This window comes from Piliocolobus tephrosceles, chromosome 1 (assembly GCF_002776525.5).
Source record: "Piliocolobus tephrosceles isolate RC106 chromosome 1, ASM277652v3, whole genome shotgun sequence".
Taxonomy (NCBI): Eukaryota; Metazoa; Chordata; class Mammalia; order Primates; family Cercopithecidae; genus Piliocolobus; species Piliocolobus tephrosceles.
In genome coordinates this window covers 82564519-82577623 of record NC_045434.1, presented here as the reverse complement: position 1 = coordinate 82577623, position 13105 = coordinate 82564519, and the positions used below count along the sequence as shown (strand labels likewise).

The 13105-nt window shown below is 41.2% G+C and overlaps 1 protein-coding gene across 1 annotated transcript in view; it reads left to right on the top strand.

Annotated features, from left to right (window-relative positions):
• Positions 1–789: 789 nt before the first annotated feature.
• Positions 790–13105, top strand: part of ENAH (ENAH actin regulator) — a 157057-nt gene continuing 144741 nt past the window's right edge. Inside the window, exon 1 of the mRNA XM_023203648.1 lies at positions 790–859. Within this exon, the coding sequence (XP_023059416.1) occupies positions 855–859 (5 nt within the window). The 5' untranslated portion in view covers positions 790–854. The remainder of the gene's footprint in view (positions 860–13105) is intronic.

Sequence of the window (13105 nt, the reverse complement as noted above, 5' to 3'; positions counted from 1 at the left end):
GGCCGTGGGGGAGGCCCCGGAACTCCCCAAGCCTCTGGGGAGCGGGAGGCGACTGGGAGGGGGCCGACAGTCAAGGACAACCCCGGGCGAGGAACGCCGGCCGACAGCGGACCGGACGTTTTGGGTAGGGGGGCGGTGGCCGGCCCGAATCCCAGGGGGTTGCAGGGGGCTGGGTGGGGAGGCAACAAAGAGCCTCTCTACTCCGCCGCCGCCGTCGCGCTCGCTCCCGCCCAGTCAGCTCTCAGCAGTCCGGCGGGGGCCCACCCGCCCGCGCGGGGGAGCTCACCCGGCCCCCCGCCTCCCCTTTTCTCCCCTCCCCCCCGCACCGCCCCCTCGCCCCCGGGGGAAGGAGGCGAGGAGGGCGGCGCCTGCGTGTTCCTCCGCCGCGCGCCCCGCCTCCTCCCGGGCTCCTCGCGGCGATCCCGACTCTCCTCCCGCGGCTGCAGCAGCTGCCGGTTGCACACGGCCTCGGCGGCGGCGCGGCGGGCGCGGGCCTGTGGAGCGGCGGCCGGGCGCGCGGCCCCGGCGGGCACCCCTCCGAGGGCGGCCGAGGAAGCTCCGGGAGGAGGTGCAGGACCACGAGGAGGTGGGAGGCGGCGGCCGCCTAGGGACCCGCTCCGCGCCTCGTCCTCTCCGCCCCCTCCCCAGCCTTTCTCTCACCCTCTTCTCCCACACTCCGGGCCGGCGCCTCGGCTTTGTGCGAGGAGATGGTGTAGCCCCCTGGCCGCCGAAGGAGGAGCCGAACACTTGTCTCCCGTCTCCGAGCTGCTCCCCACCCCTGGAGGAGAGACCCCCTCTGCTCGGCGCCTTCCGCGTCTCCCAGCTGGTGGGGAAGCCTCTACGCCGCCGGCACCATGAGGTGAGGGGCGCGCGGGGCGGGGGCCGGGCGGGCCATTGTGCCGCGGGAGCCGCGACCCTAGTTCTCCTTGGACCCCGCCTTCTCTCTCCCGGCCCGGCGCCTCTCCCCTGGTCTCCGGTCTGTTCCTCCCCCCTCCCCCTTTTGTCCCTTCCAATTTCTCTTTCTTTCTTGGAAACCTCCCCAACCCCTGTGGTTTGGGGGTCTCCCTTCATCGTTCTCTCATTTTTCCTCAAATGCTCTTCTTTCACCCAGGATTTCCCTTCCTAAATTTAATTTGCGCCTGGCTCCCTCCCCCCAACCTTTGCAAGCGAAACCCGGGAGATGGGGAGGGGTTCGAGAATCGAAGCGTGCATGTTGCTGGGAAACAGGTATTTTTTCGTATGTATGTAAAAATTTCATGCACTTTTGCCTCCGAACTCTCGTGTTTAATTAAAAAAGGAGGAAAAGTTTGAAAGATCTGATTTTTGCGGGTAATAAAGTGCCTCTAGTAGGGGTAGGTAAAGGAGCTGTAAAAGGTGAAATTTCACGGATGGTGGGGGAAGGGAAAGAATTGATTAGCTTCACGTGGTGGGGGCAGTAAAAGACTGGGATAAGTTGGTAGGGATGTGTAAGCGGGGGCGAGGAACGGATCTGTTTGGAGAAGCTTTTTCTCCCCTTCCTCTGTAGCAGCCTGTGTTGCATTGCAGCAGCTGCTTTTGCCCTTTGCTCTGTAATCAGTAAAACAGGAGCTAAATTATTTTTGCGGCCCTGAAGAAGAGAATTGAATGTACTGTCGTAAAATAGTTTTTTAATTGATACGTTGAAACATATGGTGTGATATTTTTCTTTATTGTTTCTCAAATTGTGTAGGAGAATAAACCGTGATGTGGTGTGTCATTCATTGGAGATTTTTTTCTTCCAGCCTTTCCTAAGCCTGTTTTGTGTCCATAACCTTCTCTTTTCGGATTGGTGCAAGACTTCGTGAGAAATGGGACTTGGTAGACTGAAGGCTGATCCATTCTGCGTTATCATCCTTAAAGGCCTTCCTTTTGGGTTAAACAATTGTGGATAAAGTAAATTACTCCATTTCTCTCTCCTGGAAGAGATAGTCTTACAGTTCATTTGGATTTGATTCTCCTTTGTGTTAAAGATTAACGGTCAACCGTTGCCAAGACCTTTATAATGTAATACAATGAGATTTGAATGATATAATCTACAAATTCCTTCGCTTTGGCAAGAAAATGTCATCTCATTGGAATTCTTTCTCAATTTCGGTGGTTTCCATTTTAAACTTTACTTTTCATTTTTTTCTATCAAGGTTGAGCGTGTTTCCATTTGGCTTTTGTATGTATATATTTTGTGATATATCTGTGTTGAATTTTCACTTTCGCTTACTGTGAATTTGAATTTTTTTCTCTGATTCCAAGTTACCTGTATTTATGATGGCCTTAAAGAGTGAGTTTAATGTTGTGTCTCTAGGTGACTGACCCCTTTTCCCTTGATGATTTCGCACAAGTTATTTTCAAATATAAGCGATCAGTTTAAATAGTAATTATAGCATACAAACCAGAAAACACAGTCTTTGTAAAATATGGCTTGAAAACTTTCAGTCATATGTTTGAGCATGACTTTTTTTACTGATGTCATTGAAAACTCAGGAACTATAATATACGTACTGTTATATCTCGTAATATTATATGTTGTTGGTTTCTGTTTTAGAGATCTAATGCCGTAGGGATCTTACAGACTAGAAGTTATCAGTTGTTTCAAACTTTGGGTAAACTTATCTTAACATTGAGAAATATAAAACAGTGAAAGTTTTTTTTTTTTTTTTTTTTTAAAGATGCAGTCTTGCTCTGTCGCCCGTGGAGTGCAGTGGTGCGATCTTGGCTCACTGCAGCCTCCGCCTCCCGGGTTCAAGCGATTCTTCTGCCTCAGCCTCCCGAGTAGCTGGGATTACAGGTGCGTGTCACCACGCCCGGCTGATTTTTTGTATTTTTAGTAGAGACGGGGTTTTACCTTGTTAGCCAGGATGGTCTCCATCTCGGGACCTCGTGATCCACCCGCTTCGGCCTCCCAAAGTGCTGGGATTACAGGCGTGAGCCACCGTGCCTGGCCAAAAGTGGGTTATTTTTAAATAAAAACAGGCATAGTTGTGTAATTCAAAGATTGTGAACTAAAAAAAAGTTGCCGTTTTGGGTATTCAGTGAAGTTTAATCACTGTCATGTATAGATGTCAGTCTGTCACAGGTAAATTATGTCTTCACTTGAAAGTTCCTTTTCTAATAAAAAGTAACTTCTGTTTTTAAGCTCTTTTCTTGCTCTGTTCCTTGTGAAGTGTAGAGAGAGAGGAACCACACTGATGTTTTCCAGTAACGTAAATATAGAACTTGGTACACGGGTCTGAAAAGTTTATTTAAGCAGTCTACAGTAATTCATTATACAATAATTTTGAATAAGAGCAGGAAAGAGGGTCAGCTTTTCACTTTGGAAGGAACTGGATTATTTGGTAGGTGGTTAGGTAGTGCTTAGGATGCTTAGATACTTGTAAAAGTGAGATTGGTACGAGGTAGAACGTTCTTGTGCTGCTTGCAAAAAAGTCTTTGGGATATTCTTTGGAATATTTTGGTGCTTAAGAAAGTGCTTTTCAGGTTGTATTAATATATGCTTAGTCTTCGTGTTTTCAAGGCCTGTGGGACGTAAATGTTAGTCTTTTAAGTTGAGTCCTTTTTGGTTATATTAAGAGGTATTTCTGATGTTTCAAAGGCCACCTAGAAATAGGAATGCGTGAACAGGAATTTCCAGTGAAGTCGGTCAGAATCTTGAACAGAGGATATGATAAATACATTATGGTATAAATATTAGTGATAGCTCTCAGATGACTTTAATTTTAGGAATAGCATGCTCACTGTGTATAATGTAATCTTACACAGAAGAGAACTGAATAATAGTTTATGCTCCTGAAACAGTCATAGGCATTTTACATTAGTAAAATGCAGTATGTAGATTTACTTGTTAATAATTTGTTTAAAGATGAATATTTAAGAAATGAAAAAGCATATTACTTATACAGGACAGTGGAAAAGTTGACACCAAAAAGCTGGTACTTTTAGTGTCCTATCTGACTGTTTAGTTCTATTCTTATTTTTCATTTATGCAATGTTTCAAAAGTGTAAGATGCTTTGTGATTGAAGTGTGTGTGTATGTATGTGAATGCGTGTGTATGCATGTACATTGTGTGCCTTTTAAGTGCATTTTTAAAATTAGTTGGTTGGTTACTTAAGATATATATATTTTTTTTTACTGAAAGAGGAGCTTGTCTGATCTAAAATAGTTGCATGTAGCCTAGTGGCTAAGGAGAGCTCAGAAGATTTTGTATTTACATTCTTGGATCCGTATTAAATAGTCCAGGCTTCCACTAGCTACTCTGACTTTCTCATATAAAAAGGTGTAATAGGGTTATGAGGATTTGTCCCAGCCATTTACTAACTGGGTGACCTTGAACTAATTACATTATTCCACTGATGCATTTTTTAAAAATATGTAAAAATAGAGATAATTCTTAACTGAGTAGTGAGGATCAAATGATAATAGAAGATGCTTTATATACTGGTAAACGTTAAATTTATGTTACTCCTCCAGTTTCCAGGCCTATTTCTATGTTAGACTAGTTGGGTAAAACTTCTGGGCAGTGGGCTCCACCTTGCGACCTTATTTAGCTCAAAGATGTCAAAAAGGCCACATTTTGCTTATTTTATAGGTGAGGAATCTGTTTCCTTCTTGTGTGTTTCCTTCCTTAGGGTTTTTGAAGTATCTTCATTTGTGGTAACGATAAATTTTATATACATTTTAGAATGTGGTACAGTCAAGGGTCAGAAGATCCAGGTTTTATATGCTGACCTGTTAATTGAGCAAACTGGTTAAAAAAAAAAAAAAAAGAAGATAATCTTATATTTCACAGGATTGTTTTGTGAAGTGTCAATTGAGATATCCATGAAAGGATACAAATAGTAGTCTCTTTGTTCCCATGGGTCTTCATTTATACTCGTAGCTGTTGGATATGTGACTTTCCCACAGAGGTTTATTTTAGGAGCAAGAGCCAAATCTTCATTTTTTGAATGTCAGTATTGTATTGTAGGAATTTACTAATTGAAGAAATCTTGAATAAGAGTGTGGATTAATGGAGAAAATTTACTAAAGTTTATCCAGTATTCAAGGTGTTGGATACCTTGTTAGCCCAGTTGTATTAAGCAAAATAACTATGGAGGCACCATTTGGCTGGTATAGAAGAACTTACATACTGAATAGGTTTTGGTGATTTATCTTACAGAAGGCTTAAAACAGGGGTGATTGTATAACTTGTAAAACATCTAGTCTTTATCATGAGTGTAAGAAAGATTTGAAAAAATGTGATTTCAATTTTTACCTGGTTGTTGGGGAGTAAAAGGGTACTTAAACCCTACTTGTGCCAACTTAAAGTTGTCTTTTCCTCTCTTTTCTCCCCCTTGTTTGAAATTGATGAATGGAATTGAGTGGAAGTAAAAGTTAGAGAGTATGAGCTGAGGCTGTACTTCAGTGGATGCTTCTTCAGATGAGGGTTTATGAAATTATCCCGACTAGAAACAAGAAGGGGATTCCTTGTCAGACTTGGAGTATAGTCCTTGACTTGCTCCTAACATGCTCCCCCAACCCCCTTGTCCCCCACTATTCCTGTGTGTTCTAGTGCACTTTACATGTTTTTTCCTATTGCATTTATTCTGTTGTTTTATAATTATGTGGTTCGTTTTGTCCCTCTTCCTTTTAAGTTCCTTGAAGACAGGGACTGCCTTTTTATATTTATGGTGCTAGCAAAATACTTGGCAAATAGTGGGTGGCCTGTGTAAGTGTTTGACTTTGACTTCGTTGTTCTTTTATAGAATCTATTCACTAACAATCCCGTTTTTGGAATGCCTGTAGTGTTCTAGAAGCTATACTGGATATTGTAAGGTGTAGTGTAGTATTTGGTGGATACTAAATGTTAATAACATTTAATTAAGCAAGCAAAAACTCACATCCTGACTACAGGAATAGGTGTAGAATTTGGTTTTCTTTCTTTCTTTTTTAAATTTTAATTTAATTTTTATTTTGTAGAGACGAGGTCTTGCCGTGTTGACCAGGCAGGTTTTGAACTCACCTGGCCAGAATTTATTTCTTACTCTAACATAGAGCTCAGAAGTGGCTACAAGTGTCAGGATTGTCTAAATCCTAAGCCCTTTGGAGGATACCATGTTTCCTTGACTTTATGATTAAATTCTCAATTACTAAAAGGGCCGTCAATCTGTTTTTAAAGTCTCATTGACCAAAGAACTTGTAAGTATTTTCGAGTAACAAGCATATGCATCTCTTATTTTTACCCCATTTAGTGCTTGCTTTGTTTTGATTCTTATCAGTGCTTCAAATACTAATCATTGGGTAGTGCATGATACTCTTGAAGTATTAGTGTGGGCTGCCATAACAAAATACCATAGGCTGGGTTGCTTAAACAACAGAAATTTATTTTTTATTTTTTATTTTTATTTTTATTTATTTTTTGAGACAGAGTCTCTCTCTGTTGCCCGGGCGATCTCGGCTCATTATAAGCTCTGCTTCCTGGGTTCATGCCATTCTCCTGCCTCAGCCTCCTGAGCAGCTGGGACCACAGGCATCTGCCAGCATGCCCGGCTAATTTTTTTTTTTTTTTTTTTGAGACGAGTCTCTCTCTCTCTCTCTCAGGCTGGAGTGCAATGGCGCAATCTTGGCTCACTGCAAGCTCCACCTCCTGAGTTCACGCCATCCTCCTGCCTCAGCCTCCCTAGTAGCTGGTACTACAGGTGCCCACCGCCATGCCCGGCTAATTTTTTGTATTTTTTAGTAGAGACGGGGTTTCACAGTGTTAGCCAGGATGGTCTCGATCTCCTGACCTCGTGATGCACTCGCCTTGACCTCCCAAAGTGCTGGGATTACAGGCGTGAGCCACCACGCCCGGCCATTTTTTTGTACTTTTTAGTAGAGACGGGGTTTCACTGTGTTAGCCAGGATGGTCTTGATTTCCTGACCTCGTGGGATTAGAGGCGGGAGCCACGGCGCATGGCCTAGAAATTTATTTTATGGTTCTGGAGGCTGGAGGTCAGAGAACAGATTGCCAGTGTGGATGGGTTTTGGTGAGGGTTCTCTTCCTGGCTTGCAGAGGATATCTTCCTCTCTGTGTCCTCGCTTGGTAGGGCGGGTATGGGAATCCTGCGGTCGGGGAGACTGGGGGGAATTTCTCTCTTCTCATTTCATAAGGCCACTAATCCTATTGAATTAGGGCTCTACCCTTATAACTTAATTTAACATTAGTTACCTCCTAAAAGCCCTTTTTCCAAATATTGAGGGTTAGGGTATTAACATGTAAATTTTAGGGGAACACAGTTCATTCTATAGCAGAAGATAACTACATTTTTTTTTTTTTTTTGTCAGCGCATACAACTTTGGAAGAAAATAATTTGTTTAATGTTTAGATGAATTTTAGGTAAGTTTTGTTTTAAGTAACCAGAAATTGTTTGCTAAAGAAGATAAATTGGGGGAGGGGGTTGATGGATTTATACAAGGTTATCTGTTAAATTTTCTAGAAATATCTTTACATTGGGAACCTATTTTACAATTATTTAAGTAAGTTTTATTAACAGGCAACTTTTCTAAAGACTACTTTGGGTATGAGACACTGTACATATATCTAAGTGTAGAGATTGAATGGTGTAGAATAAAGCGGACAGGCTTTGAAGTCAACTCTGGGTTTGACTCTAGTTTGACATTTACTAAATAATTTATTTTTGAGTGGGTTATAAACATTTTTTGGGATCGAATTTCTTATGTAAAATAGAGATACTTTGTGAATTATAGAGTTGTTGGGAAAATTAAATAAAATTCTGGCATAACACTTGGCACACAAAATGAGCTTGATAAGAGTAAGTCCCCTATTTCTATGAAAGTCTGACATCTCTTAAGTTTATGTTAAGAATGTGAAAAACCATGTAAAATGGTGCAGCTGCTTTAGAAGACAGTTTGGCAGTTCCTCAAAAAGTTAAACATAGAGTTGTCATATGACCCAGCAATTCCATTCCTAGAAGTGAAAACATTTGTCCACAGGAAAACTTGTACACTAATGTTTATAGTATCATTATTTGTTATAGCCAAAAAGCAGAAATAATCCAGATGTGTCTCAGTTCATGAATAGATCATCAAAATGTGGTATGTCCATACAATGGAATACTATTTGGCCATCAAAAGGAATGGAGTTTTGATACGTGCCACAGCATAGATGGAAGCATTATGCTAAGTGAAAGAAGCCAGACACAAAAGGTGATATATGCCGTGATTCCATTTATATGAAATGTCCAGAATAGGCAGATCTATATAATAACATGAGAAGAAGATCTCATTAAGTTGTTTCTGACATATTTATTACTTTGGATTAATATTTTAAATTGTCATCTTCATCCTTTTTGAAGAAGAGAGATTGAAGATAGAACCACTGGACATTTCTCTGTAGGGAAACAAGCAGGTGGGAGTGCTGAGGTGGAAACCTTGATAGTGGCGCCATTGAAAGGCCTGAACAAATTTTGGAGCTGTATATTCGTGCTAAGTAGACAGCCATCTCTTTGGTATGCCTGTTGTAAGTAAGGATGACTAAGGTCACCAGTAAAATGTGATGAAGCAAAGCCATCAGAATCTTCAGCAAACTTAAATCTGGGTGGTGATTTTCTGGGGTTTGTTTACAGTAGTATCAAATACCAAAAGTTTTGTCTTTGGGGAGTGAGGTAATCATGATATTTTTAAATAAACTGAGCACTTTTCCAGTGGTAAAGGCCTTAAGGAACATCTGGTCTTGGTAAGAATACATCTGATGATGTGAAATCAAATGACTACCTTTGACTGTGCTTTAGAGGTCCTGAGTCTTCTGTCCTTTTTGGTATCTGTTACATTTGCAATTTGGCAGGAGGGGAACTTTATAAAGAACCAGGAACATAAGTAAAATAAAATGAGTGGCTCTTTAGGTCAGATCTCAAGGGAGTCCAAATTGTTCCTTTACAGTTCAGTGAAGGGATCTTTCTATGCAGGTTTAATAATCATTAAATACTGTTTATTTGGATATCTGCTTTGTTCTGCAGTCTTTCTTCTCCTCCCCCGAATTCTCATGTTAGACTGATAGTGAAAGCAAAATTGTGACTGTTCAGTTTTTAACAATTTAAGATTTATGTATCTTGAGTTTTCATTTAAAACTTTTACTTACAGTCTACTTAATTGTGGTCTTTGCAGTATTTTTAGAAAAATAAATCAATGACTGTTGTCCGTATGTCTGGTATTTTTTAAAATTACATTTTCCCTTCCATTATAAAGTAGTACAGATTTTGAACAGATTTTAGAAGGCATGGGAAGTATAAAACATTTATGAAATGTTAAATCCAAGCCATCTAGAATTTTAATATTTTAATGTGTAGATTTCTAAACTTTTTGTAGTGCATTTGCAGCCATCATTGTGTGTGTGCATATGAGATATAAAAGTAAGATACTATTTGAAAACGGACTTATACTATATTTGTATTGTGTATTCTGTAGCTGATCCCTTTCCATATATAGAATATCTATATTTTTTTACATTTTATTATTTTTATTTTTATTTTTATTTTTTTTTGAGACGGAGTCTGGTTCTGTCGCCCAGGCTGGAGTGCAGTGGCGCGATCTCGGCTCACTGCAAGCTCCACCTCCCGGGTTTACGCCATTCTCCTGCCTCAGCCTCCCGAGTAGCTGGGACTACAGGCGCCCGCCATCTCGCCCGGCTAATTTTTTGTATTTTTTAGTAGAGACGGGGTTTCACTGTGTTAGCCAGGATGGTCTCGATCTCCTGACCTCGTGATCCACCCGTCTCGGCCTCCCAAAGTGCTGGGATTACAGGCTTGAGCCACTGCGCCCGGCCTTATTTTTATTTTTTAAATAGGGTCTTGAACTGTCACCCAGGCTGGAGTGCAGTGGTGCAATCATAGCTTACTGCAGCCTTGAACTCCTGGGCTCAAGCGATCCTCCCATCTCAGCCTCCTGAGTAGCTGAGACTACAGATATGTGCCACCACACACTCTAATTTTTAGGTTTTTTTGTAGAGACAAGGTCTTGCTATGTTGCCCAGGCTGGTCTTGAACTCCTGGCCTCAAGTCATCCTCCCATTTCAGCCTCCCAAAGCACTAGGGTTACAGGCATGAGCTGCTGTGCCCAGCCAGTAATTCTTGTTCCTAACTATATAGCTACATAACTTTAAGTGATGGCATAATATTCCATTGCTTTGGATGGATGACTTTGTCTACTTAAATCTTAAAGATGGGCTTTTAGATTTGTTCCATTGTTTTTGTTATTATAAAAAACACTGCTATGAATATCTTTGGTTATATGTCTTTGGGTACATATCTGATTTGGTTTTAGGATACATTCCTAGAATTAAAATCAAGAAGTAGTGCTTTTTTTTTTTATTTTTTATTTCTCTACTTTTCTGTATCCAGTCTATCATTGTCCTACCAGGTTACCTTCACTTGCTTCTGTCCATCTCACTGCCTCAAGTTCAGGCCACTGTTATCTCTTACCTGAACTATTAGTGTTTCCTCATTTCCATTCGTGTCCCCTATTCTCCATGCATCACTTAGAATACTCTTAAAGTGGAAATCAGATATTGTTATTTCCCACCTAAAGCCTTCAGTGGCATCTTAGACTAAAACCCAAATTAGTCATAAAACCAAAATTATTAAGGTCTTGCATGACCTGGCTCCGCATTCCAAGTTCCCTGTACAGGCCTGTGTGAGTATGCAGTAAGTATTTGAGTGAATAATAAAATGACTGAAAGGAATTGTATCAGTTTTTGATACACATTACCAAATAAGCAAGAGTAGATGAGAGTTCTGGTTATCCCACATTCTGGCCAGCTCAGGCCATTATCAGTCTTTTAATCTTTGCCAATGTGATAGGCAAAAGGTGTTATCGTTTTAATTTTTATTTCTTTGATTACTTGTAGGGTCTCTTTACTTGTTTATTGGACATCTTTATTTTTGTATGGATGTCTGTTCATGTGCTTTTTCTATTTTCCCAATGAGATGTTTAGTTTTTCTTCTAATGATTTATAATAATGAGGATATTAACTCTTCATAGTGCATATACATATATCGTATCCGACATCTACTGCTGTTTAACAGAGCATCTCAAATCCTAGTAAAACTGTCACCCAGGCTGGATGGCAGTGGTTCAGTCGTAGCTTACTGCAGCCTTGAACTCCTGGGCACAAGTGATCCTCCCACCTCAACCTCTTGAGTAGCTGAGACTACAGATGTGCTATATGGGTTGGCTGGGCAGCTCTTCTTACCTGCACTCATTCGTGTGTTTTCATTCACTTAGGTTCATCTGGTGTGTGTGTCCCATCTCTCTGCCTCATCGCTCACTTAACAGTAGCAGCCTCCTCATGACAGCATGCCCTAGTATGAAAGCTCTTATCAAACCTCAGCTTGCATCCTGTTTGCTTATGTTTCTTTGGCCAAAACAAGTCATATGGTCAAGCCCAAAGTCAGTGGGGGAGGCGATTACACAAGGACAGATCAAGAGGTGCGATTCATTGGTGGTCATAATATAAAATTTACTATAATGTATCTTCTTTTTTTTTTTTTTTTTTTTTTGAGATGAAGTCTCGCTGTCTGTCACCCAGGCTGGAGTGTGTGCAGTCGTGCAATCACAGCTCACTGCAACCTCTGCCTCCTGGATTCAAACAGTCCTCTCACCTCAGTCTCCTGGGTAGGATTACAGGCATGCATCACCATGCCTGGCTAATTTTTTTTGTATTTATTTTTATTTTTATATTTGAGATGGAGTCTCGCTGTGTCGCCCAGGCCGGAGTGCAGTGCTGCAGTCTTGGCTTACTGCAACCCCTGCTTCCCAGGTTCAAGTGATTCTCCTGCCTCAGCCTCCAAGTAGATGGATGAGACCACGCTCAGGTAATTTTTATACTTTTAGTAGAGACAGGATTTCACCATGTTGGGCAGGCTGGTCTCGAACTCCTGACCTTAAGTGATCTGCCTGCCTCGGTCTCCCAAAGTGCTGAGATTACAGGTGTGAACTACGCCGCCCAGCTTTTTTTGTGTTTTTAGTACAGATGGGGTTTCACGTTGGCCAGGTTGGTCTCAAACTCCTGACCTCACGTGATCTGCCTGCCTCGGCTTCCCGAAGTGGTGGGATTACAAATGTGAGCCACCGCACTCAGCCTTGTATCTTCTGTAATACCAAGTTTTCCATTCTTTTTTTCCTCTATATATTAAGATTTAAAATTTTGTCTTAAGTGTGCAGCAACTCATTTGTTTCTTTTTTTTAATTAAAGATGGGGTCTTGCTGTGTTGCTCAAGTTAGTCTTCAACTCTTGGCCCAGTGATCTGCTTGCCTTCACCTCTGAAAGTGCTGGAATTACTGAACCACAGGGCTTGGCTTAGTTTCTAGTTTAATAGGTTTAACATGGTACCTTTAAAAACAGTTCTTACATGTTTAGTAAGAATGTTTAGTAGTAACATGTTTAGTAGTAACATGCATAATTTTTTTACTATATAGACATAAAAGCATGTATGATATACTTTTAGATTTTTTTTTTATAAGTACATTTGTTCTCATTTTTCTTTGTCTTAATTTTATCTAAAATGTATGTACTTGTATTTGGCCAGGTGCGGTAGCTCATGCCTGTAATTCCAGCACTTTGGGAGGCTCAGGCGGGCAGATCACGAGGTCAGGAGATCGAGACCATCCTGGCTAACATGGTGAAACTCCGTCTCTACTAAAAATACAAAAAATTAGTCAGGTGTGGTGGCCGGTGCCTGTAGTCCCAGCTACTCGGGAGGCTGAGGCAGGAGAATGGCGTGAACCCGGGAGGCGGAGCTTGCAGTGAGCCCAGATGGTGCCATTGCACTCCAGCCTGGGCGACAGAGCGAGACTCTGTCTCAAAAAAAAAAAAAGTATGTACTTATATTTAAACCGTAAAGCTTGTGTTTTTAAAAATGTTTTTCCTTTGCTAATTAACTTAATTTCATTGTTGGCATTTATATTCTTCAGTTTTCTTAGAGTTTAAAAAAATGTGATAGCTAACTGTTACTGAGTACTTACTGTTTGAAATCTTTATGTATTAACTCATTTAACACTGATGGAACTGTTATCTCCATTTTATAGATGAGGAAATCGAGCCACAGAGAGTTAAGTGAC